Here is a 25,880-nt window from a genome sequence, read left to right as displayed (position 1 = left end):
CAAGGAGATGACAACAGAGCCGTTAATGTTTTTGGGTTGGGAAATGATCTATATCGCTTTATATCGACTCTCGGTTGTCACCTGCATAAAGCTCGACAGACCAGCAGTGTGCTTGAAATCAATGTGCTGTTTCAGGTTTGCTGTTGATGTGATTGAAGTCACTACTTGCTTTTTGAAAGCGAACGGGCAAAAGTCTTTTTTTTTCCTCTTGAATCTTCTTTAACATTCTCAAAAAAATCATTTAATATTTGAAAAAGGCCAACCTAATTTGACTCTTGCTCCACTTTTGAATGCGCATATTCAACTGCAACAAGGAGCTGCACAGAAAACCTCACAACAGGTGTTTGATGGACATTTCCTGGTTCAATTAGAATTGGTGTTAAAACAGTCACGTGACCAAAGACAACGGCTAACAATCGATCGGCAGTAGCTCGCTATTGCGAGGCTTCAAACAGGATGTTCTCGGAGGGAAGTGGCCACTGAGCTTTGAGTGTGACAGAGTGTCATCAGCAGGTTGTGACTGAAAGGCACAGGAGTGGACATCATGGAAATTAAGAAAAAAAAAAACACATATATTTCCCCAACCGTAGATCGAAAGATGTGTATATAAGTGCACTTATGGAGCAATCTCTATCAACCATTATAAAATTTAAGTCGAGCAAAATTGGAACATAAAATTAAATAAAAAGGACTGGGGCATTTTTCTTCTCGTTGTAGACTATAACATTCAAAACCAAAGCATATGCAGTATATCATAAATAGAAAACAACAAAAAAGGGAAACAGAAAAAATAAATAGTAAAGGGTCAATTTGATGCGCAACATAAAAGGAAGGGAAATGGGAGACATGCCTGGTCACTAACTGAATAATGAATAAACTATTTTCTTCCGTTACATTTTCATGATTTTTGGGAATAATACTGATTTAATCCAAAATTCAGCAGGAGTAGAATGGAAATTACCATTTTTAAAAAATACTTTTTAACGTTGACTGATAATTAGGGTCAGTGGAAAAAGTGCACTTTAATGTCTAATGTTACTAATTAATTTCTAATAATAATTGGCGCTACCCACCAAGAATCATGACAGCCTCGTGAGTGCATTTGTCCCAATACTTCACTTTTTGAGCATTTCTCAAAAATGTTTGCTTTTGAGTACAAAGAAAAATCAGCTATTGAAGGGCGATATGTAAAATATGAGTATGTTATGCTCGAGAAATGATGGTATCATTACTTTTCCTTCCGAACGAGTTGACGCATGTGTCTACTCAATCCCATCTGGTATGATAGAATGTGGTTGACTGATAGTGAAGTTTGAGAAGAAAAAAAAAAAAAAAAGAACATGACAGACTGGCCGCCATGTTGCAAGTGGACAGTGTGAACAGTCTTGAGGCAGCAGATGTGTCCTATGGGAGTCGGAGAAAAAAAAAAAAAAAGGTGTCTTTGCTTGCACCAGCAGGCCCTCTCATCAGCTCCTCCCATCCAGGCCCTTTGGCTTCTCTCTTTTACTGCCCCCGTGACACTGATGAAGGGGGGTGAAATGAATTGAAAGATCACCAATCAGGGGCCAACTTGAACACGGGCGAGCAAACACCCACCATCAAGCCCTCCAACCCCCCATTCCATCGTCTCTTGTTGGGAGCCCCCTGTGGGAATGTTCACTGTTTGAAGAGTTAACTCTTTAATTCCGTCTGGAATGTTTCCTCTGGGTGGGGCAGTGTGGTGTGTCGAGCTCGACCGCTAACCCCGCTCCTCCCCCTTCATCTGCCTACTAAATTCAATACCTCTATTTCTGGCCGGGGAGGTGGGGTGGTCTTCCACATGTAGGTGTTAAGAGCAGGTCAGCACAAAGTGAGGTTTGTATTGGTGTGTGCCTCGTGATTAGTCCCGATTTACTCATTGAGATAAATCTGAAAAAGTCATTTAACCACCCAGCATGACATTTTCATGGGTCTGCAATCCACACCGATATTGCAAAACTTAACCGCGATGTGATGGATAAAGTAGAGCTACTTTAATGGTCCAAATCTATACATATCGGGATGCTGCCGCATTTATTCTCATGTAGAAACAATCAGTTCCGCAGCCTGCCCACAATTTTGGTGTAATTCCAGATTGTAAGACCACACAGGCGTTCGACTTGATTTCTTCATAAATGATGACGCTCCACAAGCTGTGTCGAGCCGCAAGAGGCCAGAAGGAAGGGGACGAGTCAGACACGCAACTTTTGCATCATATTTTCATCACGAATCATTAGGCCTGTCACGATAATTACTATATCGACTTATCGCTCGATGAGGAGAAAAAAAAATGGACACGATAGTTTTTTCAGACTCGATAAATGGTCATTTGCATGCGTATTTGTTAACGTACGTCATCATCATTCACTCGTGCTGCTTCGTTGCTTCCTCTGTCAGTCAGGCTGCTCGTTGCTAAGTGCATTTGGCACACACACGCACACACACACACACGCACACACCCCTACACGCAAACACAAACATACACAAACATTATGGTGGAACGGCTTCTGAAACCCATTTAAACAGTTTGGTTCTTCATAGGCAAACACAACTCTTTTTCTTATTTCTAAAAGAGCCACCCCAGTGTATGTTAGCGCTAATAATAGCCATGTAGCATTAATGCTAGCTGGTCCGGAACCAGATATCCATTTCACGTGCGTAAAAAGCTTATCCGTCCAATGCTGGTGCGTCACGGAAGCTTACAGCTCGCATGTCGCTATATGTTCATAGAAACACGTCACTCTATGTGTATTATAACATATTTATTTATTTGGGGCTTTTATTGGGGTGAGTATTGATTAAATCAGTTGGAAAATAAATACATTTATTTTTGTTCTAACATCAGCACTCTAGTTGCATTTAAATTTTAAAAAGAAAAGACGATGTATTTTTATTTTTCCAATTTCGTATTTATCTTCTATTTAATTATTTAATCTTGAATGAATCTCTTTTATATATTTAATTAAATTATTGTTGTATTGAACTGGAGCGGGGAGCTCTCTAATCTCGTTGCACACTGAGTACAATGACAATAAAGGGCATTCTGATTCTGATAAATTGAGCGCAACAATAGGCCAACGAAAGTTTAAAAAAATCCTACCTCCTTTCCAGACGATATCAGCAGCTTAGCCCAGGAAGGAAGGCCAATATCAACTGACAATTATCATACTCAACTCTAAGCGGATACATATCGTAAGACCGAATCATTTTTTACCACTTATGTCGTTATTAAACGCAATGATCGTATTAAATTGAGTTTAATGCTCAAATATAGCCCATCACTACTGGAAACTGGAAAACAAAATAGAATTACATGTAGCTAATTGGCGCGGCTCTGCATTTCCGTCCTGACAGAAATTCAACATGCGGCCATTACGGTCAGGCAGTATTAGGCACAAAGCCACATTCATCAGGAGGAAAAATGTCAATAAAAAAAAAAGAAAAAGGAGAATTGGGAGCTGGGGCACCTCAACTGACAGGATGTGGAAAGGGTCGGGGGGGTCATGCAGCAGTGAATCTAAACCTAGACAAAGTAATAATAAAAATAATACTAATAATAACAAAAGTAAACTGCTCCAGTTATCGTCATAGTCTACCAAGTAGTTTATAGATGAATGTGAAGTCTGCAGTGAACTTTCCACCCTGTCACACTTGAGTGTGAAGGGAGCGAGGTGGGCTGGTCTAAAAAGTCCTGCAGTGACAAACGATGGCGGCTGACAAGCACAAACAGCAGCATTAAACTCCTGAGCCGCTCCCGGGGGCTGACGAGAATAAATCAGCGTGAAACCAGAGCCACCATAATGGAGTCAATGAGTCACGCCAGTTCAGTAGCCATTTTGTCATCTAAATGCAATGAGGTAACTTGCGTGTTAACAGACAACAAATTTAAAAGACGATGTAAAAAATGTAAAAAAACAGCAAGGAAATGCAACTGTGTCAGCATCAAAGTGTGCAGTGTCAGTTAGGTCAATTAACTTGAGCGCTACCAGACCCGCTAGCACTGCTAGCGCATCTATCGCTAAATGCTGGCAACAGGCTCCGTACAATACAATGTTAGCGTAATTGAGTCTTTTTTTTTTAAGCACTCTTAATTAGTGATTAAACGTTTCAGGACAACGGTTTGTTGTTGTCGTCGGTAGCAACTAGCATCAGTTTTTGACGACAATAAACGAGGACCCAAATACAGTTTCGAAGGCGAGTCAAATTGGCCGCTACGGCGTGACACGCTGCTAGGAACAATTTCAAAATAAAAGCGTACCAAGGTATTAATGTCCAGATATTATTCGATAAGTAGTTTATTTTTAAGTTGGACTTTACCTTGATGGTGGCGGCTTAGGGTTCGGGTTACATGCCACCCATGTACTGGATCAAGCGTTTCTGGTGGCGCAATTGAATTGAAGTCAATGGAGTTTGCGCGGCCGGGCGCAGTTGCATGTGTGGTGGCGCGAATGACGTGTTTGGAGCGATGGGATGTGAAGCGAGGCACCGATAATTCGCCCATTCGGCGTCGCTAAAAAAAAAAAAAAATTTTTTTTAAAATAGTATGTTCTTTGCATGTCGCGTCACGGCAGCCAATGAGCTCAGGAACGTACTACGTCACACTCAGCGTCATGTACACTTGGCGGCTTGTTCGAAAAGAGAAGCGAGGAGAAAATTATCGCTGCCATCTGCTGTGGACATCCAGAACTTTATAACACGGCCAGCTACCACTGCAGGGACAAAAAAGTTGTTGATGGCAATATTGTTTACATTAGCTTAAGCACAGCTTTAATGCAATATGGAAGCCTTTCTTTCTCGGTTTGCTACCGGAAACGCTGTTGTCATCCCAAAGTTAAGCCCCTCCCCTTGAGCGCGAATGAGCGTCTAAGTTGTGAACACCTCTGCGGTGAATCAACAGCGAATTAAGCGAAGCAGAATGCTCAAACAGATTTGGTGAGAACATAGCAATAGCAAGAACTATTTATGCTGTGGTTAGCTTGACTACTTCCTCCTGACAGTGTAACCGTAAAGATGCAAAAAAAAAAAAAAATGCATAAAGTACCGTTTTGAACCCCAATTACGCCAGCATTTCTTTCAGCCCTAATGAATAGAACGATCAATTCCCAAAAGACTAGTTTGAGACAGCCATAGCAACAACGCACGAGCTTTCTCAGTGGTCAGTTGCGATTAGAGTCGGATATTTTAAAAGTTGCCCGGCACATGACGGCAGCAGTAGTAGTAATATGTTGGTCAGACGTTAGGCAGCTAGGGTGGATGTGTCAGGATGGTTCCATTGCACATTCCGCCGTCAAAATAAAACCTCGGCTCCATCTGTTCAATACAAAGACCCCGGCGTTCATCATAAATGAAGCATGAACGGCGGAAAGCGGGGGTGTGGGGGGGCGGGCGGGGTGTGACGAACATTCCTCGCTGTCGAAAGCTCATACACACAACCTTTATCGATCGTTCCTCCTGAACTGCAGCTGTGGTGGCTGCCCTTACTTCCTGGCTGATGTGTTGCTGGGGCGACAGCTAAATTATGCAACAGCCCAGGCTGGCGGGGGCCCCGAGCAGCACGGGCGGGCTTTGAGCAGGCGGGAGGTAACCAATGGTGGCGGCAGGGCCTGTGATGCAAGACATCTGGACCGATTCCATGCGTCTGTGTAAATATCTCTCACTCGAACCCAATTTTCAAAGTGTAAGCAAATTATTTCTGCCTGCAGCAGCTTTTCGGAAAAAAATAAAAACATTTGGGTTTGAGCGATCGAGTTAGAAATGGGAACGACCTTCTATTCAGCCATCACATTGCACCAATACACATGGCCTGGAAGAGCCTCATGTTACCAAGTTAACAGTTTCTGCAATCCAAAATAAATGACAAAATCTACAAACATTCAGACCTTTGCTGACTATCAAACATTATCGCAATCGACATATAGCAATAATTTAAGTAAATTAATGTAAAAAAAAATACACACAATAGCAGAAAACAACAAACAAGCAAAATATCCACATCCACAAAAAAATTAAGGTATGAAACAAATAAAGAAAAAGAAATCTGACATCAAGAATATAAGAATGAAATATAGAATAGTGAACTCTGAAGGAAATGCCACATTTACATTACCGACAATTTAAATCATCTTGTAAAATGACAAGAAAGTCATTGCATCATGCGCTCTCAAACTGATCTGGTGTGTATCGAATCCAATTGATCCACACCATAAACTGTCCTTGATTCATATCGGCATCTCACCCCTTGTGAGGAGATCCGTATTAAAATGGTCTTTTTTTGGGGAGTATGTACAGCCCTGTACGTTATGACATCCCAAATTTGTACGCACACAAAGAGCGGAGGAAAGGAGCCCGCCACCTGTAGCACAACATGACCGTCAATACAGTCGATGTTGTTGTGCTGGCCTGACTAATACTGCATTAATCACGCAGGGATTACCGTCGGCTGCATGCGCGTGCATGTGTGTGGATGAGGTGGTGGTTTGGGAGTGTGGGGAGGATTAGAGGGGTCACAAAGCCTATGTCACACCACAGCGGAGGCCAAAGCGCTGAGGCTGGCCTGTTGCCCGCCCCCTTGGGCTCGCCTCCACGCGACGCCATTGTGCACTCCCTTGTTTGGCAATTATTTACTCTGCGGTTTAGGAAGTGAAAAAAAAAAGAAGAAAGAAACAGCGGCGACCCTACTATGTCCTGCCCCCCATCTGTCCGGTAAAACTGACTGGTGACCTACACCCGAGAAAATGCATGCTACAGCACAGTGTTTATTTATGTATTTTTTTAAATATTTTTTGCCTTGCTCATTTTGAGCTGAGTTGAACTTAGTTAATACACATGTATTAAAAACTCCGGTAATCAGATCAGACAGGTGGCATGCGGAGTTTGTTGTAAATAATCAATGTAAACGTCATGTGATTTATCAAGATATAGTTGTGACATCTTTAACGTTCTTATTAAAGCAACACTTTGATAAAAAGAAGTTATACGTACTTCTCCCGCCACAGACGAGCTACGGTGAGACGCCACCGCCGCCATTTTAAAGTGCTAATACGCAGACGTCACCGCGCATTTATGTCAAGACGCAGCATGCACAGACCAGACGAGGCTCGACTATTCTGATTGAAGAGTTTACATGACGATTGTACGGGTCGGCAAAAGGAATACTTTCAAAAGGATTTGGCCTTTTCATCCCGGAGCATTTTCATTCCGTTTGGTCTTTCGGATTCATTCTAATCAGAAAACACGGCTCCATGTAAAGGCTGTTGTTAGGCAATCCTGGTTTCATTTAATTATATTGCGTGAGGGCCGTGTAGTTTCCACATGTACTTTCCTCGCTATTAAATCACTTAACTATTCCAATATGGCCGGCGTGGAGAGCGTGGTGGCTAGATGTTAAGTGCACGGGGCCACTTTAGAAACATGAAATGCGCTTCATTGTCTCTTTCAGACTTTATTCTAGTTTCCTCGCTCTTGTCACTGCTTTTAGAACGTAATAAATGAGCTCTTGCCATTATTAAAGGGAGGGTGGAAAGGTGGTGGTGGAGGGGGGTATTTGCAGCATCTGCCTGCCTGACTAGTCTTGTGCGCTCTCTCTCTCTCTGGCCTCTCAAAGACAATGACATCAAAAAAATAAGCTACACTGTCCTCCTCCCCCTACAGCGGTGCAACCTGAAACTGCCTGAAGAGATGAGCCGCCATTAAATACTGCAGAGCTGACATAATGACAGCAAAGATAAAAGAGAGGAAACAAAAAAAAAAAAAAAAAAAGCCAGACCAATTCTAGTCCATCCCCCTCCAACCCCCGCAGGCTTGCACGGCCTCAACTAATAAAAGACATCGGGCCACTGATAGGGCCAATGGCTATAACTTTACTTTGCTCTGATCTTTGACAAAAGCCAGGTCAGCTTACCGAATAACGCAAGGCATGACAACAAGAAGTAGTTTTCACAAAGCACTTCTATTCCACTGTTTATTTGAAGTTTTTGCTGGGAAAACTAAAACGACACCAGCAAATGCACTTTGACAAAGACGTAAATTTTTTTCCTTTTTTTTTTTTTAAACAAAATGACTAAACGTACATAAATGTTAACCTAAGCCACATTGGGAATGTTGCAATTTTCCTGGGACTGTACCACCCCATTTCTTCTTGTGTTTTCGTGTAAAACATGATGATGAATATTTATCAGTTTGGTTTTTTTTTGGACAATTTTTTCTACTTTTTTTTTGCTAATTAATTACTCAAGGAGCAACTCAGATTGTGGCCAGTTGACCATCGCCAATGTAAAAAAATGCCTGAATATTAATAGAAGTTAAATAAAATCTGCAACTAGCCAACGTCATTACTAGTTTCTCTCACACCAAGCTATCGTCGTTGCACACTCACGTCAACCCAACTGCACCCTAATTACTGGCACTAATTTAATATGCCAAGAAATCTCTAATTTACTATGCTGCCATTGATGCTGTTGATTAAATTGGTTTGAACATGTTGCCAGGCTGGCTCGTTGGAAGCTTCGCTAATGCCATGCTATCATAATGCTGGACTATTCCACATGCTAAAAAATGACGGTGTGTATAGAGGCGAAAATTAATCTGCTCGCACTCACCTTATGTCTCATGCGGCTTCTGATTTCAACAAAACAAGCCAACTCAAATGCATTTAATGTCACTATTTTTACTCATTATTGTCTATTGTCTGAACTCTCACACACACACGAGAACACCCTTACCTTGCAGAACAGCATTGTGATGTGTTTTTATATACACTATTCAGTACTAAATTCCATTGCACTCTCTTATTTATTTATCTAATTTATATATTTGTCTGTATTATTGTTGTATTGCACTGGAGAGGGGAGCCCTCTAATCTCGTTGCACACTTGAGTACAATGACAATAAAGGGATTTCTAATTTCTAATTTCTAAATAAAAATAATACACATCTAGACTCTCAATATAAGCAACGTCTTTTCGTAGTTTTCGATCTTTTCATCAAATCCACTATGTGCATTATTGATATTCATGCATCACACTGGTATCTGTTCCTCCCTAGTTAGCATTTAGCCATACACACAGCCAGCCAGCCAGCAAAAAAAAAAAAAAACTGTTTCAGTTAAAAATAACCTTACTTAAACATCTAGCGTTGTTTTCTTTGGTATATACCAAACAAACCGCGCTGAAACTACAACTTCTTGGCAGAGGCCCTACTACGACTACTACAGCTGTTGCTGCTACGTTCCATCACCTGCGTCATCGCCGCCAAATGCTAAATTTGGAAAAGTGCCGAGGGGGAAGCACCGCTTCGGGAGACATTTGCCGTTAAATATAGAGTGTAATAAAATCCAGACACACGATACAAGCTGAGATACCTCAGTCTTAACTTGCCGTGTCCTACTACTGCGCTACGTCGCGTGGAGCTCGGCCACCGTCCAACTACGCATTCCTATGTTCTGTAACATTCTGCTGAGGCAATATTTATCTTGAAGGGAAAGTGCACTTGGCACATGGCCGAAACTCCAGCGAGGAGGCGGAGGAGGGGCGAGGGAAGGTAGGAGGCCACAAGAGTGCTCGGAGCGCTGCTACCGTGTGTACGACTTCCAACATTCCCACCCAAAATCCTCACGTTGACCCGGACAACCACCCACAGCCTCGCTGCCTGCTGACTTGACGAGCAGGACCCGAGCCAAAACAGAGGCTCACACTCACGCATGTACACGCATGTACGCACACACACGAAGGCGGAGTGCTCACGTTGCGCACAAGCCTGGCCCGATGCCAGCACTCACTTAAGCGGATTTTTCGCCACAAAAGCCAATTGTGGGTCAAAGCTACACACACATGTTGGAAGCGTCTGCAAGCATGTGGGAAGGTGATGTCACCAAAATAGTGGCTGACGCTTTCATGTTCTCAAGACAATGTTTGCAAAAAGTGGAAGGGAAAAAAATTGCGAACACAAACACGAAAGCATGATCAGAACACAAGACAAATATTCTAAATGTGGATTATTATATAAAATTCCGATACGATATGAGCAGATTCGAAATATTCCGCTGAAAAATTCCGTCGACCCATTAAGGCACGTTGAAGCGACCGATGTGTTTCAATATCACTGCCCCGAGCTCTAAGGTGTGTTAACGCCACCAAAACAAAGGCAAATGTCAAAATAAGTAGAAAACACACACACACACATACAAATTCCAAATCAGGCCAAAATTGAAGGCACGTCAACATGACCAAACAAAGAGAAATGTCTAAATAACAATCACAAAATGTTGACAAAATTTCCAACCAGATTTAGGCAAAAATTAATACCCAAAATATGCCTGAATTTAATAAACGGTAAAACATTTTCTTTTAAATTGATGGCAGGTGTGACATTTAAGGCACTTCAACATGACCAAGCAAAGGGAAATGTATTTATAGTCTCAAAATGTTGCGAAAAAGGTTTTTGCACGTAAACAACACAAAAATTAATGTTAACAAAATTTAAGGCAAGTTAATGTAACTAAAACGTTGAAATGTTCACAAATGTTACAAAAGTGTGGGGGGGGGGTCTATCTGCAACTGTGCAAAAACTTACAGCACGATAACTTAACAAAAAACAAAGGAAAGAGCTCTCGAAATGTCTCAACAAGTGAGATTGATGTTGCCTGCCCACAATTACATGTATGGTGCAAAAAGAAACGAGGAAACTGCCTAAATGTTCAAAGTGAGGCCATATTGGTCTCACCAGCCTTCATTTCATGTTTTACAACAGGACTTGCAGAACCGGTATGGCCATATAAAAGTGTTGTTTGGTCTGCGGCATTCCTCGGGGTGGAAGATTTTTTGACATCTTGATTTTGTACGTTTGCATGCCTCCCAGGGTGTTCGCTTGGAAAGGGATACGCAAAGCTTGTGGGATTAGCCTGTGACTAACAGTAGGGGGCTGAACTGAGAGCTCAAACCAAACACCCGGGAGTCCAACTCCATGGAGGACTCATAGTGAGAGGCAACCATCAGCTCCAGCATTTTGCGTGTATGAAATGTTGATCAGCGTTTTGGTGAAAATTTTCAGTGTTTTTTTTTTTTTTTGTTTTTTTCCCAATGCATTTCAATGGCCGTGAATTGTATGCCAATTTTGGCCATTAGTGGGCCGTTCCTAACACTGCATGAGTAGTGATGGTCAACTGGAATTGGATTCATTGGTCCAAGCGGTGATTTTTTTTTTTTTTTTTTTTTAACTCGCTGGTCGGCTCCAAAATCCTAATCACGTAAAGCCTAATTTTAAGAACATTGTAACTGTTCAATGAAAAACTAAAAAAAAAAATAAAAAATTTTAAAAAAAGGATCCAAAAACACTACTTTTCTTGGCATTTTGGATAAGATAACACCTGCAAATAAGACTCATAAACAAACAAGCATTCACACTCACATTCACCCCCGAGGACAATTAAGAGACTTTACTGTGTGACCTATATCTTTGCTGCTATAACACTGCAAATTTCCCCATTGAAGGAATATGAAAGGCCATCTTTATCTTTATCTAAACCTAACATGGATTTTTTTTGTACTGTGGGGGGAAATCAGAGTAGAAACTGCACAAATGAACATTTCTTTAAATTGACACAAATGTGATACAAGTCAAGTAGGCATTTACAAGTCACTGATGAAATCATTGGTATTTTTTCAATACTATAATACTTTAAGTAAAAAACACAAAATCACAGGAGCGGGAGTGATTTGCAATTATCTATATTCATCAACAATGGCATCGTAAATCCGACCTGCCGAGGACAACCGCAACTATGATGTGCTGGTGATTTAAACAACCTTGTGGAAACTGACCTGTCTGAAGTGGTCATCGAAGCTCCAGTCGGCCTGGCCGTTAGGCGAGGTGGCCGGGTGAGCGCCCGCGGGTGACAGGTCCTCGTCAGGCTCCTGCTTGACCCTGATGGGCGGGGACGGCGCCCTCTGCGGGGCTGACGCCGCAAAGCTGCCATAAGGTCGGGCAGGCGGCATGCGGGCGGCATTCTGCTGCAGCGCCAGCGTCTGCTTGCGGAGGAACTCGAGGCCGCCAGCACCGCCTCCGTTCTCCCCGTCCTCGTCGCTGCGCTCGTCACCATCCATCATCTCGTTGTCGTCGTCCTCGTCGGCCGAGTCGCGACCCCGGTCCTCGTCGTCCTCCTTCTCAGAGTCTACGCTGCTCTGATTGGTCATGCGGGGCAGCGGCGGAGGCGGCACCGCTCCGGCCAGGCTCTTGCCCATGAAGTTGGCCCCGGACGCTCGGGCCGCTGCCAGGATGGCCTGCTGGGCGGCCACCTGCTGGGCGTACATGATGTGGGCCTCGCGCAGCTTCCTCTCCTTGCGCTCCATCTCCAGCCGGGCTTGCTGCTGGCGCTGAAGTTGCTCCATCACCGCCTCCAGCTTCATCCCCCCTGTGGAGGTGCTCTGAGGAAAGGCTACACCAGGCTCTTGAGACATGCTGGGCTGCGGGCAAAAGACCAAATGATCAGATACGTTATTATTAACGAAGGCAAGTTTATTTGTATAGCACCATTCACGCAGGAGGCAGATCCATAACTCTTGACAGAGGCAAACAATCATTAAACACGCAACATAAGAGGAGAAAATGAAAAGATAAAATCAGAGACCATTTAGTTAAAAACCACAGGATAAAAGCAAGACGAATTGATGAAAACTAACATGAACCACCACCCTGAAAGCCAGAATAGCATTCCTGCCGCATTTTTTAAATCCCAATTCGACGCATGAGTCACTCAGTCGTTGTTGCACAAGTTTCGTGTAGAGGAAATGTATACATGAGAGAAAGAGTCGGAGAATATACATATTTTTGCAAACAAACTGCAGAATAATTGACTATCATACACAATGCGCAGCTGTTTTATCACGTGCACAAACAAAAAATGAGCATGCGTAGTGACAAAACGAGATGAATAGTGAGACAGATAGACGCATAAGATGAACTGATAGGAAGATGTAAAGATAACTGGCTAGACAAGAGGCAAAAGATGGATGGAGATTGATAGACACAAAAGATAAGAGAAAACTATCTCAAACTGTAAAACCCGACTTGTCTCTTAAAACAACCTATGGTTAATCAACTTAACTAACATTCCTAAACTTGCAGCACAAGTGTGGTTAACGTCCATTGCAGATTTTGAACTTTCTCGCCGAAAAAACAGTGGAATGTTTTCATATTTCGACGATACGTGCCAATTAATGACATTTAGTTTTAAAAGATAAAGAATTTGCAAAAAACGGATTAGTGTTTAGCCAAAAGTGGTTCAACCAAAACTGACGTAAAAATGACCTCCGGGTTTAAATGAAGGAGCAAAATGTCAAAAAAATGTTTCGCCGTTGCAATCTTTAGCAAGCAACTCCATCCTCCTCCATGTGGGAAAATATTTTTTATATGCGTAAAAAATGACTACAAGTAACATTTAAACGAGCTTCGTGGCGTTTTCCCGACTTTTTGGCTCTTTTACCACACCGGCCTCGCGCGCGCTAATTCAACAGACCGTTAAAAATGAAGCCAACCCGCTTTTTTTCGCGTTATGTTTTCTTGTTTATATGTAAATGTAAACAGGAATGCAAAGGAGCCCGATGAGACCAGCACTACTCACCATTTGCGCCTTACTACTGCCGGAGTTGTCCACCATGCCTCCCGATTGCCTCGCTGCTGGCACTCGTTCAAACTCACTTGTAAACACACGCGCACGACAGCCGACGAGTACGCGCACGTCCGGGGTGGAAGAAGAGGAGGGAGCAATGTACGCACGACGCACCCCAGCAGCAAAAAGGCGCTCAGAGGTTTTATTTCCCCCAGCTTCTTTCGCCTCTTTTCACTCAATATGAATGAGACACGTTGTATCTTCGCACCCTGGCTGTCTGTTTGTATATTTAATTATTACTTTACGAGGCTTTTTAAACTTGTTTCCACAGAAACCTTCTGCTAACTCACCAGTCCCCAACCCCCTTTCTTTCTGAATGACACCACAGAAAAATAACTTGTCACAAGTATTGTGCCCTTTATCGCTCACAAGCGGAAATTTTCTCAAGAATGTTGTGTCTGTCGGTCGAGGGAAGACAACTGTGGACGGTCGGTGGCCCGTTGCATTCAAAGCCACTCGGAATTTTCAAAGATCCCGAATTTCGCTTCTTGTTGTCAAACGCTTGTTTGCGTGATAAGTATACAATCCTTCATTGGAAATATTCCTTAACCATTACATGTACAAGACTATTCACCAATAAGCACTCTTCTGTATGATAGTCCTAATTTATACCAATTCTTATTTAACGTTGAATGCATCATCAGCTGATAAATTCAACCAAGGCATTGGAACACTCCGTAGCGCTATACTGCCCCCTGAAGGGAAAAAATGCAATCACATGAGACAGAATGGATCTTTTATTTAGTCATGTAAACAAATAAAACAGAGCAGTCGCATTAAAAATAAACATACGCATTGTAAAATAACACGTCGACGAGTAGATTGTCCAGCAGTTGCATAGCATAGGTTGACTTTTGCTACCAACCACTGATGTTAAACTAAGGTGGGCCAAAAGGAGGTATTGTTTACACTTTGGTTAGGAAGGAAGTGAGAAAGCAGATAGGGAGGTAGGAAGGAGAATGGGGATGAAGGATGGATGACGGAGTCAGATTTGCCAAAAACAGTCAAGATAATGAGTCTGGTTGGAAAGGACACTTCAACCTGTTCATAAGAATTTTGAAAATGAATGTTGGAAAAATGGCCTTATAGGAGGCAATGTTTTCTTTCTGTGATATCTCCTAAAAATCTGGCCCAAGAAATTACTTCAAATTAAATGTAAAACTTATGTCCTCCACCCATTTGTTTCATCTGATACTTGTGGAAGGGAAACCCTTCTCCAATTGGCTGACAAGTCTCAGTTAAAAAATAAAATCCAATAATATAACAGGCCGAGTGGGTTTCTCAAAATTGACTCGTTTAAAGCTCAATGACGTTTCACTTAATTACTTTAATAGAGCAAATTGGACATTGTTTGGGAGACCGGTGCACTGTATGGGCTTTTACATTTTTTATTATTATTCTTTTTATTATTAATGAAGGATTTTGGTGGCAATTTTAGTGCTCATTCCGTGTATTTAGAGAATTCCACAAGTAAGATTTGTTTTTACTTGGTTGTTTCTGGAAGATTTGTTTGTATTGCTTTTGTGACCGTTTAACTTCCTCTACTACATAAATTATGTTTATGCATAAGTTCTGTTTGTTTGCGGGTAGAACCTGGAGTGGTCAGTAGTTAATTGACAATCTTTCATTGAAATGGACGCAGATCGGAATTTGTGAGGTGCTAACGTGTGTTGCAGTGATCTGGAAAGGTTTGAGGAATGTTGCATTGTTAAAGGAGAAGATTTTAATGTCATTGTGCTAACAGTACAAATGTAAAAAAACGAAAAAGCGTCTATCAACTTTTGGCGCGCCTAGTATAAAAATCCAGCCATCTTTTTTCCATATCACTTATCCTCATAATAAACTTTTGTTTATTGAATGCGTCATAAACTCATTTTAAGGTGGTTTACGAAGCCATTTAGTCTTTTATAGTATTAGAGCTTTCCATCTATGAGAAGAACCAAACCGTAACGTGAGTATATTCATCATGCGGGCTGAAACCACTAATGAAAAAAAATGCTCTTTTCTATTCCGCAAATACATTAAAGTACTCAAAAGGCAAAGTACTCGCCCGTTCTCACACAAACATTTACAACAGTTGCAACCATAGTTTTGTAACACAATGTTGAACGGGGGACGAGGGGGGTGGGCATAAACCAATCCTACTGTTGTTACAATCTTTTAAAATGATAAATAAATAATAAATACCGGTATGTCTATAAATCACCAACGCAACACTCTTGGCGTTACACCAGAAACCCATTTGTTTAGTAAACCCTCAATGTATATTAATTTTCAAACTAAATACAGTTATAGTGTATTATTTTGTACTTGCATTAACTTTTTAATTTTACATGCCAGTGCCCATCCCACAACGTTTGCTTCTTCACTCCTTGTCGTTTGTAGACGGTGTACATGTATGTTAACGTTTTGACAGAGGATGACTAGTAAGGTGTCTTAGGGCCACGCTGGCAAGAAAAAGAAAAATAGGAACACTAAGGGGGAAAAAGATGCAATACTATCAGAAAAATATGTATATTGCAATATTGCATGACAATAAAGTTACAATAATAGATGAGTGCTATGAGAATAGAACATGTTAATGTTACAAAGATGCACCTGTTGAGAATAATAAAAAAAAGATGAAGTTACAAGAATGTTATAAATTTGTAAGGCGCTAATTATTTAGAATAAAGTCACACTGCTATGAGAATGAAGTAACTTCCTGGGTCTTAATGCTACATGACTAAAGTTGCAATGTGAAAACAATGCACACAATTGAAGTTGTAATGTTAATGTAAAATCAGTTTTAACGTTACAAGAGTCAGTGTTGAAACAATGAGGTCCCAATGTTACAAGAATGAAGTTGGAATATTACAAGAATATCGTTATGTTACGGAGGAGATGCAATCACGTTATAAGAATAAAAATAGAATGTTCCGTGAAAAAAGCCAGATTATTACAAATATATTTGTAATGTTATGATCAAAAAGAAGTTGTGATGTTATGGATATTAATGCTACAATGCCATGAGAATTACTCGCAACGTTGGCAAAGTTGTGACGTTGCGAGAACGTCCTAACATTAAGATAATCGAGTTGTGATGTCAGAAAATTGAGTTGTAATGTTACAAGACTAAAAACGTGCGGTTATGACAAATTCATAATATTACGAAAATAAAGCCGTAATGTTGCAAAAACACAGTTGAAAAGGTCTATGAACTAAGTGCAAATATTATGAGGAAGGAAGTTGTATTATTACGAGAATGAAGTCACGTTATGACAATGAGCATTAAGTTGTAAGGTTGCATGAATAAAGTCCGAAGAGAAAAGGTGGAGTGTTTGTGTAAGAATATTTTTTTCGTAATATTATAACTTTTTGTCATATAATTAGGACATTTTTCCCCATAGTATTAGAACTTTTGTATTATATTAAACTGCTTTTTTTTACAATACTTTATATTTTTTCCTTGTTCCAATGTGGCCCTAATGCACCCCAGTCAATGAGTGTTTCGCTAACAGTAGCATAACAAAGCCCACAAATTATAAACATGATGAGATAGCGGTAGCAATGGGCAGAAACCTTGCTTTTTCAAAACCATCACTTTTCAACCCCACCACAAAAAAAAAACAAACATAAAAACTGCATGATTAATGAGCAGGAGAGCAAGCCATTTTCAACATTGCAGTTTGGTCAATAATTTGAAAAGATATATTTGTCCGTAGGTTTCACCCCAAAACCAGCAAAATTATTCATTTAAAAAAAAAAAAAAAAAAACGCATCGCTCAAGCCCATGCATACACTATATGTGTACTTGATATCGTATTGAAATCCTTTAAGGTTATAAATGTGGGAATAGGTGAAAATGTAACAGCAGTCAGGAAATTGCAGACAAAATACGAAGATGCCGCACGTCCACACCAGTCACTCTGTTTGTAGTGCTAGCATAGTTAGACGTATATTAAAAAAACAAAAAATATAAAAATAGGTCAAGCTTTGGAGTCACAGTGGATAAGGCTTTTTGTTTTTGCTGTCCATCTGTGCGGCGATGCGACTCAGAAGAAACCCGGCTCTCGGCTCCGGAGCAGGAAACTGCCGCGGTGCTAGGACGGCAAGAAGGCAGCAAGCGCCGGCCTCCGACACCCGCTACAAACCTGCTTTGGCGCTCTGCAATAGAGCAGCAGCTTTTCATTGCGTGCAGCAGGACGGCGCCTCTACGCAGCAGCACACGGAGGAACCCATGGCTTTGGGTGGGATCAGGTCCAGGTCCTCGTCGTCAGGAATCTCGTCCAGACGGTAGCCGTCTTGAAGCAGCTGCCTGCTCAAGTCGGGATGGATCTGGAAGGTACACAGCGAGTGAAGATACAAGCTAGCAAAGCTGTGGATGGGGCAGGATGAAAATGCTATTTGACATCATCAAATTTCACGGTAGTTTATTTGACACCTTATGGAAAGCGCTTTGTTTCAGCTCCCGTTGTTGTGAAATGCGCTATATAAATAAAGTTGTATTGTATTGTACATTTACAAGGTCATTTTGCACTCGATCAAGTGCTCAAGAAGAAAGTGTTCAACGTGAATTTTGAGTAGTTGAGTTTTAGTAGAAAGTTTAAAAAACAAGGAATAAGCATTTTATTATTTGTGATTTCAATACAAATCAAAACACACTTGATTTTTATTTTATCCATAATCGCTCAGCCCTAATACCCGGGGAAAAATGTTAATGTTATGTGAAAAAATTAAGGCAATAGTAGAAAGTAGTAATATGATATGATAAAAATTTTAATATTAGGTGAATTTTTCAGAACAATTTACAGAAAAAGTAATATTAGAATAGAGTTTTAAAATTCCAGTTTAGTAGTCTAAAAAAAAAGAAAGAATAATCAAAAAATATTTTTTAATATTTCAAGAATACAGTTGTAACATTATAAGACAATGGTCCAAACATTATAAATAAAAAATTCACAAGCGCACACACACTGATCTCAGGCTCCGTCGGTGAATGTGATTCAGTCATAAATTTGTCTAACTTAAGCGCTAACCAAGTAAAAAAGTTGGGCGTGCCAGTTTACAACCAGTGCAAAAACAGTCTAGAGACCTACTTTGATTTATTTTGCATTTATTTGATTCAAGCGCTGAACATTCTCACTTTTGATGTAGAATTTATGTAAGCCAAATGTTTGGAATAAATGAGTCTTTTCTCAAACTTGAATCGACTGAATTCTGTCAAAAACCCAAAAGACACGCGACTAAAGTGGCCATATTTGCCGCTGCCCCTGTGAAAAAGTGAAATCACGAAAGGAACAATGTGTGGGTGTGGTAGTGACTCACCTCGGCCGAGGAGTAGCCCGAGGAGCACTGCTCAAAATCAATCTCTTCATCACTACAACAACATGCACAACCAGTTCTGTTATTTTCAATCAGTGACATGTTTTGTGTGTGCTCAGGAAAAGAAAGAGACTAGAACAGAGCAGGTTCTTGCTTAACATCAGCATTCGTGTCTTTACCTGTCAGAATCCAGTGCAATCAAAGTTTCCTCTGCATATTGACTCAAGGCAGTGTAGCCCTTATTATACTTGACTTTTCTGTAAAATAATGAAAGACGGCAAAATGACATTCTCTGCAACGTGACATTCAAGGCGATGACGGCAAGTCTTGTTACCTCTTGGCTCCTTGTCTGGGCTGATGCATGATGGGAGGTCCCGGTGAGAGAGCCTTCTTCTTCAGAGCTTTCCTGGCTAGCTCCCTGTGTTTTTCTACGACGTTAGCAGTGGTTAGCATACAGCTACACTAAAGGAAGTCCGCCTACACCGTGTTATGCCCTGCCTGAGTGAGTTAGACACTGAAATTAGTTCAAAAGCCTGACTTGGTTGGAATTAAAAATCATGATATGTTGCTGTTCCCCTTCGATACTGTAGGTTTTGATAATGAATCTTGCTCATCACACAAAGGAATAAAGTCTTAATTTTATATAATTAAGGTGTCAAATATTATGGAAAAAATCCAGAAGGTTACAAAAAAATAACTGTGCAACAGCAAAATATTACAAAAAAAGTCAATGCACATAAAGACAAAATGTTGCAAGATCAAAGTTGCATTTTTGTGCAATTAATACAAAAGTTTCTTAAAAAAAAAAAGACTAGTCACAATTTTATGTGAAGTAGGTCATAAAATATTCCAAAGGTTTATCATACTGCAAAAAATTATACCACTAAGAAAATAAATTCACAAGATATGAGAAAAAAACAGGAGATAAGTCTATATTGATATGAGATATAAGTCATGAAATTAACTTAATTAACATTAAGAGTTGTCAACTATTACATAAATAATGAGAAATACACAAAAAAGGTCAGAAGACTAAAACAATCAAGTATAAATAAATGTAGAATTTACAAGAATAAATCACAAATATTCAAAGACTAATGTCATAATCTTAAACAAATAAAGCTGGAAATTTTTCTGAAAAAAGTTGGGCCAAATATTTAAAATAGACATTAAAAAAAGGTGACAAAAAGTAATCGTACAATATTAAGTTTCATTCTGACAATAGCAAAGTCATAAATTTATAGTTGTTTGCAAAAAGTTTTAAATGCTCCCCAAAAATTAGTTTGAAGAAAGTTGCCAAAAAAAGGCAATTCATTTACACGATACAAAGTCAGAGTATCACAAGAATAAGTCATCAAATAATACAAAAATTGTGTACGTCATTGTGGTGACCTATTTTATACGTAATATATCTGCTGTCAGAAAAAATACATATTATAACAAAAACTGCAATCTTCAGTGAATCATGTTATCGAGTAACTAACGACTACTCACGCAGCTTGAGGTGGATGGCTGGCACCCTGGACATGATGTAAGGTCCTCTCTTCTCTGTCGGCCTGATGCCCACATCACCGCTTTTGGGCCTTGCGCCACTTCCGGGCACCTTGAGTAGCAAAATGGAGGTACACTTAAACAGTCATTTTTTATTCATTTTTTACAGTGTTTGCTAATGGTGGGTGGGGCTAATGGTTACCAGTCAATCTCGAGGCACATGTAGACAAACATGCATTCACAGTCATATTCATGTCTATGGACAAGTTAGAGCACTTTTTAACTATGGATACTAATTTATTAAGGTGACGTAAACCAATGACTACAAGTGGTTGGTCGAATTTTAAACCAAATAAATTCACTTCATTACTTAAGGCAAATAAACAACTCAAGCCGAAAGTCTCAGATTTGAACCTGCAATCTCTGAAACACAGAGCAGACGTGCTAACCAGTCAGCCACCACATCATTAATCCACATATGCACAGAAAACTGAATTAAATGCATTCTTTTTTCATAAATAACCAAAAATATTTGTGCACTGTCTATTATTAGAGTGATTTAATGTGTGTGTGTGTGTGTAGGGGGGCTGACATGTTCTTGGTTGACTTTTTCAACAACGACACCCGTGAAAGCAGTTTGTGAAAAACAACGCATTTAATTGAATTTTATCCGCATCCAAGTAATCGATTTAGGGGAGACGTGGATGACTGGTTAGCATGTGTTTCAGATATTACAGATTAAAATCCAAGACTTTCAGGCTGAAATGAAAATATTTTATTGCAGTATGTAATGACAGTCCCGACCAAGATTTTAAAAATTACGGAAGAAACATTAATCAGAATATTGCGTGTATGGCAAAGTCAAAATTTATTAAAATATAAATTAGGGGTTTATTTCAGTCAACATAAACTCAGCCAGTTCGCCTATCCTTCGAGCTGCATTTAGCTTTTAGCTCGACTAGCCTTGGTCAGTCGCGAGAGGTTTACCGTCACACTTCGAGGCGCTTCGAGCATGTTGTCCTTCTCCGGCTCCTCGGAGATGTCGTTCATCATCGCGGCGTCGGTTGTCACAACGTATAACACCGCCGCACACCCATGACAAGGCAGAGATTACTGGCAACACTGACCAGCAGTGAACAGACGAGTAGGCTAGCTTGCTAATGATAGGATTTGGGTCTACTTCCGGTAAACGTTTCAAAATAAGATGGTGGATAACTCGGATACAATACAATTTTATTTATACGACGACATGTGTGTCGAAATAGACAGGTAATTATGAAAAATAACCTCTTGGCATTTTTTTTTTAATCAAAGCATGACGGGTTGAATTGAACGTGAATCTTGGTATCCGGCGACGCTCAGAACCCAAATATACGTCAGAGGTCAACTTTAAAGAAAGACCAGAGGTGAGTAGATTTAAATGCGCCATAACAATTCATTAAGTAATAAAATCACATAACCAGGAGTAAAATGTTACCATTTTGAAAAATTTTCCCCTGCCAAATAGATGTGACGTTTCTTACCAACATCCGACAACAGAAATTTACCATAGGACTTTGTGCATATGTTGTACAAAAGTTTGAAACAAAAACGTGAAATTTGTGTAGGTCTCATCGTACCATTACACAGTGTATAACAGTGAAAAAGTAAAGTGCACATAAATGTATAGTAGTTCCTCTTGGAAATTGTCACTTTGTATTATTTTTATAATGGCACCATAACCTATTTGAGTTTATGAAGTACAAAAGTATCTGTGCCGACTTCCAGAACTCCGAAATATCCATCTTCATTTCTGTGTACAGCTTCGGGACAACAACTTCTGACATGTTTTCGAGTAAGAATGTCTGTCCAATTTTCGTAAAACCGCGGGTTTTCCATGATACTGTAAAGTCAAAGATCCTTGCATATGAACATGGCGATTCAATTCACGATTGAGAGCATTTGGAGAATCTATATTGAATTGCGAGGGGAAGTATTGCACTGTATTGCTAATATTCTTATGAAGGACAGCAGAGAAAATGTGTTTTTGAACAGTGTTTACTGTTGGTAAAAGCATTCAGGCTACTTAACTCTCCAGAGTTGAAAAGAAATAAAATAAAAATATCCCCAAAATAAACATGTCTAAATCTCAATCATGTGTAGTAGAGTAACAAGGACCATTTGATCCATTGTGGGACTAATAAAGGACATCTTTATCTTTATCTTTATAAAAGAACAAAAACTCAGTTCTGACAGCATTTGTTTATTCGGTCCACCACTTTTTACATAATAGGACAGTATCGGATCAATTAACACTATAGACATTTTTGACAGAAGACAATATAGGAGAGTTCATCTCTCCAAGCACCTGAGGTTAAAAAAAACACAAAAAAAAAGAATGAAATGTGTATTGAGCAATGATCCATTTGTAGATGATACACATTTATGTCTAAGAAGAATTCAGTCACCTTTGCCTGCTAAATCTTGTCAATGCCGAGCTCCTCCGGCGTGGAGATGCCGAGTTCTGCCAGCGTGGGCTTCAGCTCCTGGATCAAATATGGATAGATTTCTTTGTGAGGGCCCGCTTTGTCCTGCAAAACAAAAATAAAACAACGGACCATTTTTAATTCCAATAAGATTGTGGCTTAAAGTACATCACTAGACATTAGCAATATCTAAAGTCACTTGTATGAGAAAGTGAAAAAATTTTTTTTTTCTGTTCCAGACTAAGTACATATAAACAACAACTTTAATTTCTACAATTGCGACTAATAACTGCTCACGATAATCACTGCATTTTCCCCATTTATTCAAATTGGAATTAAAACTCACTTTGACAGCCTCCAGGATGCGGATGGCACTGGCCAGGTCGTTGAGTCTCCGGCACGCCCTGAGAGCCGAATCCAGGATCTTGGCCTCGGGTACCAGGTCGTACCCAATCAAAGTGTTCATCCCTTCAAAAAAAAAAAAAATATTCAATACTTTCTGGTCATCCATTATGTTGCTGATTCATCTGCATTGGCTCATATTTACTCAGTTAGTGGTTATACATTCAATACCAACCTTTCTTGAGCTCCCAGTTGTCGATGTCTGGCTTGTTGAAGTAGGTGACCCAGCGGGCGTCAAATTCCTCGTCCGTCTCCACTTTGGCATGTGAATAACATCTGGAAGCTAACACAGCTGGAAAGCATGACGTGCGAGTTTAATTTTGAGCTGCATAACAGTGACACTTGTACCAGTTTTGATTTTGAAACAGTTTTTGGATAAAGTAATAGAGTGAGTCAACTTTGACTCAGAGGATGGAAATGCAGTAATATATAGTTGTTTTCTATACTGACAGAAATAAATTTGTTCGGGAATGCTCAATGGCAGCGCTATTTATTTTTACCAGGCGTACTCTTGAACAAATAGAAAACAAAAATGATTGCGCTCATGTTATTTATTTCTGGGAGGAATTTTTCGGAAAATATTTGCGACAGTGATTGAAAAAGTTGCTAATGTGGCTACAACATGGATGCTGTCATTATATTAATGAACAATACAATCATTTATGACATTGAATTAAATTATCTAGTTCTTTGATCTCAGACAGGGTGGAGCTATCTGAAGATATGAGCCTTTCTAGATTCTGATTTACCTGACATGTTTCAGCGGCAGTCTTTCGACACGTTAGGTAAATAACATGAACTGAAATAAAAGAACTCATGAGTTTAATTATAAATAAGAGCTAGCACAAACTTCATTCAGTTATGACATCGAATTGTTTTCATTTTAGACATTCAGAACAGGTAAAAACTGGATTAATGCCAACCATTGTAGCTTGCTACTATTTTTACAAACGGTATCAAAACAGCACAAACAGCAGTTAATATCGTGCAAACAATGAATACAAATAACCCCCCCAAATATTTTAATATCACAAGCGGATATTTTACAAATTAATTTCTTATTTTTTTTCCTACCCTGCGTATCTTCTGCGGCTAATGACTCTCTTGAACTCACCTAGTCGGGTCAACGCAAGGTCGTGACATTTAAATTAAAAATACAATTTCCCACTTCTTTTTTAAATTAAAATGTATGAATTAACGGTTTAGGGGTAATACTCATTATGAGTGTAATCATTAATGAATTATAAAATATATTTCAATGTGACCCTTTGCTAACGTTCACGTACAGAAGCTAACTTAGCTAGCTAGCCACCCGCACACCGACCAACACCTGTCTTCGTATTACGTTTCGCCACAGTAAACTTTATTTGTTCAACACTACAGGCGTGAAGCGAGACCTCTTACCTGTGTGCCTTGGTCGGAATCGGGTCGCCAAGGTCCGGCAGCCAGTGGCCGAGAGCCGCAAGACGGCACGGAACATAGTAGTGAGGTGGATGCTAACAGCTAAACGTGAGTGAGAGTGTGGCGGCGATGCAAAGGACTCTGGCGTTTAGACTCCGGAAAAATAGGAAGAGGCCTCACGTGACTGACGGAAATAGCCGAAGTTGGTCCGTTACAGTTAGCCCGTTAACTCCTGATAGTGATTCTACCACTAGGGGGGGCGCTTAATGTAAAAATAAATTGGAACGAGCCTTTCTGTTCAAGCACTTTACAGTACTGTTACCAGTAGGCCAAGAGGAATACTATTTACACTTTTTAAATGAACTTGTTGAAGGAAGGGCGGAAAGATGGATGATGTAATGGATGAAAGGCTAGAAGGAAGGGAGTGATGAAGGACGAAGGAAGAAAGAAAGAAAGGACTTCACCACCCACATCTGCACAATTGAAAACCAAACACGGACCCTAAAACCCTAATTTGAAACCATAACTCAAACCCTGGCTTGTAGCCATAATTACAAACCATAACCCAAGGCTACCAACCCTACTTAGAAACCCTAAATCAGAATCAGAATCAGAAATCCCTTTGTCATTGTACTCAAGTGTGCAACGAGATTAGAGATCTTCCATGATGCCATAACAAATGCCTTTAAACGATTCATTTTTAAAATTATATTTTTGTATATCTATTTGGATCTACCCTGTATATGAGACTGATATGTTCTGTTTCAATATCATCACCTATTATAAACTCAATTTAGATGTAAATCAGCCATATTGTGTATATTTATGCGCGTGTGTGTGTGTGTGTATGTAGTAGGAGTCACAAAATGGATGTAGCGCGGATTAGTCGTTCTAATCCCAACCCCGTAGGCTCAGTGCACCACACTAGATGCCCATTAGTGTAATTCTCAGATGCACGTCTTTTATTTTTATCATTCTTGTTTTTTTGTGTCATTTTAAATATGCAGAGGAAAAAAATATTTAAAATGAGTGATTAAGTTAAGCTCCTTGACTTTTGACTGACCCTTTGCAAAGTAAAAGGTAATTTCTTGAAGTAAATGAGCAGTAGTGCAGCATGAATGTCATCAAAGGCTTAT

At 40.0% G+C, this 25,880-nt stretch overlaps 3 protein-coding genes across 4 annotated transcripts in view; all 3 read right to left on the bottom strand.

Annotated features, from left to right (window-relative positions):
- Positions 1 to 14,062, bottom strand: part of LOC148337072 (AT-rich interactive domain-containing protein 3B-like) — an 84,988-nt gene extending 70,926 nt beyond the window's left edge. Inside the window, exons 1-2 of one of the 2 annotated variants that reach the window (XM_088297118.1) lie at positions 13,634 to 14,062; positions 11,835 to 12,476 (exon numbers count right to left, since the gene is read on the bottom strand). In XM_088297118.1, the coding sequence (XP_088153244.1) occupies positions 11,835 to 12,476; positions 13,634 to 13,669 (678 nt within the window). In that variant the 5' untranslated portion in view covers positions 13,670 to 14,062. The remainder of the gene's footprint in view (positions 1 to 11,834; positions 12,477 to 13,633) is intronic. The other variant, XM_088297117.1, reaches the window with a different exon arrangement.
- A 3,236-nt stretch (positions 14,063 to 17,298) lies between these two features.
- Positions 17,299 to 21,662, bottom strand: fam219b (family with sequence similarity 219 member B). Its single transcript, XM_088297134.1, has 6 exons — positions 21,464 to 21,662; positions 20,480 to 20,588; positions 19,320 to 19,413; positions 19,165 to 19,242; positions 18,989 to 19,040; positions 17,299 to 17,998 (listed from the first exon to the last, which is right to left on the bottom strand). Exons 1-6 carry the CDS (start codon positions 21,527 to 21,529, stop codon positions 17,849 to 17,851), a joined length of 549 nt encoding a protein of 182 aa, XP_088153260.1. The 5' UTR covers positions 21,530 to 21,662; the 3' UTR covers positions 17,299 to 17,848.
- Positions 21,663 to 22,702: 1,040 nt separating this feature from the next.
- Positions 22,703 to 24,935, bottom strand: LOC148337070 (cytochrome c oxidase subunit 5A, mitochondrial-like). The gene is made up of 5 exons (XM_088295409.1): positions 24,748 to 24,935; positions 23,519 to 23,635; positions 23,288 to 23,409; positions 22,924 to 23,046; positions 22,703 to 22,823 (listed from the first exon to the last, which is right to left on the bottom strand). The coding sequence occupies exons 1-4, from the start codon at positions 24,821 to 24,823 to the stop codon at positions 22,933 to 22,935; spliced, it is 429 nt and encodes a 142-aa protein (XP_088151535.1). The 5' UTR covers positions 24,824 to 24,935; the 3' UTR covers positions 22,703 to 22,823; positions 22,924 to 22,932.
- Positions 24,936 to 25,880: the final 945 nt, after the last annotated feature.

This window comes from Idiotropiscis lumnitzeri, chromosome 5 (assembly GCF_059441095.1).
Source record: "Idiotropiscis lumnitzeri isolate Australia: NSW breed Sydney's pygmy pipehorse chromosome 5, RoL_Ilum_1.0, whole genome shotgun sequence".
NCBI lineage: Eukaryota > Metazoa > Chordata > Actinopteri > Syngnathiformes > Syngnathidae > Idiotropiscis > Idiotropiscis lumnitzeri.
The sequence above is the reverse complement of the archived record's forward strand: the minus strand, read 5'-3'. Positions and strand labels throughout refer to the sequence as shown.

What these genes read in the sequence shown, in the direction of transcription:
- fam219b (XM_088297134.1), bottom strand. Translation starts at nt 21,529, where the DNA reads ATGATGAACGACATCTCCGAGGAGCCGGAGAAGGACAACATGCTCGAA. An exon ending in CCCAGACAAGGAGCCAAGAG is followed by an intron (nt 19,243 to 19,319) that starts GTAACAAGACTT and finishes ATTATTTTACAG; the next exon opens with AAAAGTCAAGTATAATAAGG. An exon ending in ATTGCACTGGATTCTGACAG is followed by an intron (nt 19,041 to 19,164) that starts GTAAAGACACGA and finishes ATGTTGTTGTAG; the next exon opens with TGATGAAGAGATTGATTTTG.
- LOC148337070 (XM_088295409.1), bottom strand. Translation starts at nt 24,823, where the DNA reads ATGTTCCGTGCCGTCTTGCGGCTCTCGGCCACTGGCTGCCGGACCTTG. An exon ending in ATTCCGACCAAGGCACACAG is followed by an intron (nt 23,636 to 24,747) that starts GTAAGAGGTCTC and finishes CATGCTTTCCAG; the next exon opens with CTGTGTTAGCTTCCAGATGT. An exon ending in CAACTGGGAGCTCAAGAAAG is followed by an intron (nt 23,410 to 23,518) that starts GTTGGTATTGAA and finishes TTTTTTTTGAAG; the next exon opens with GGATGAACACTTTGATTGGG.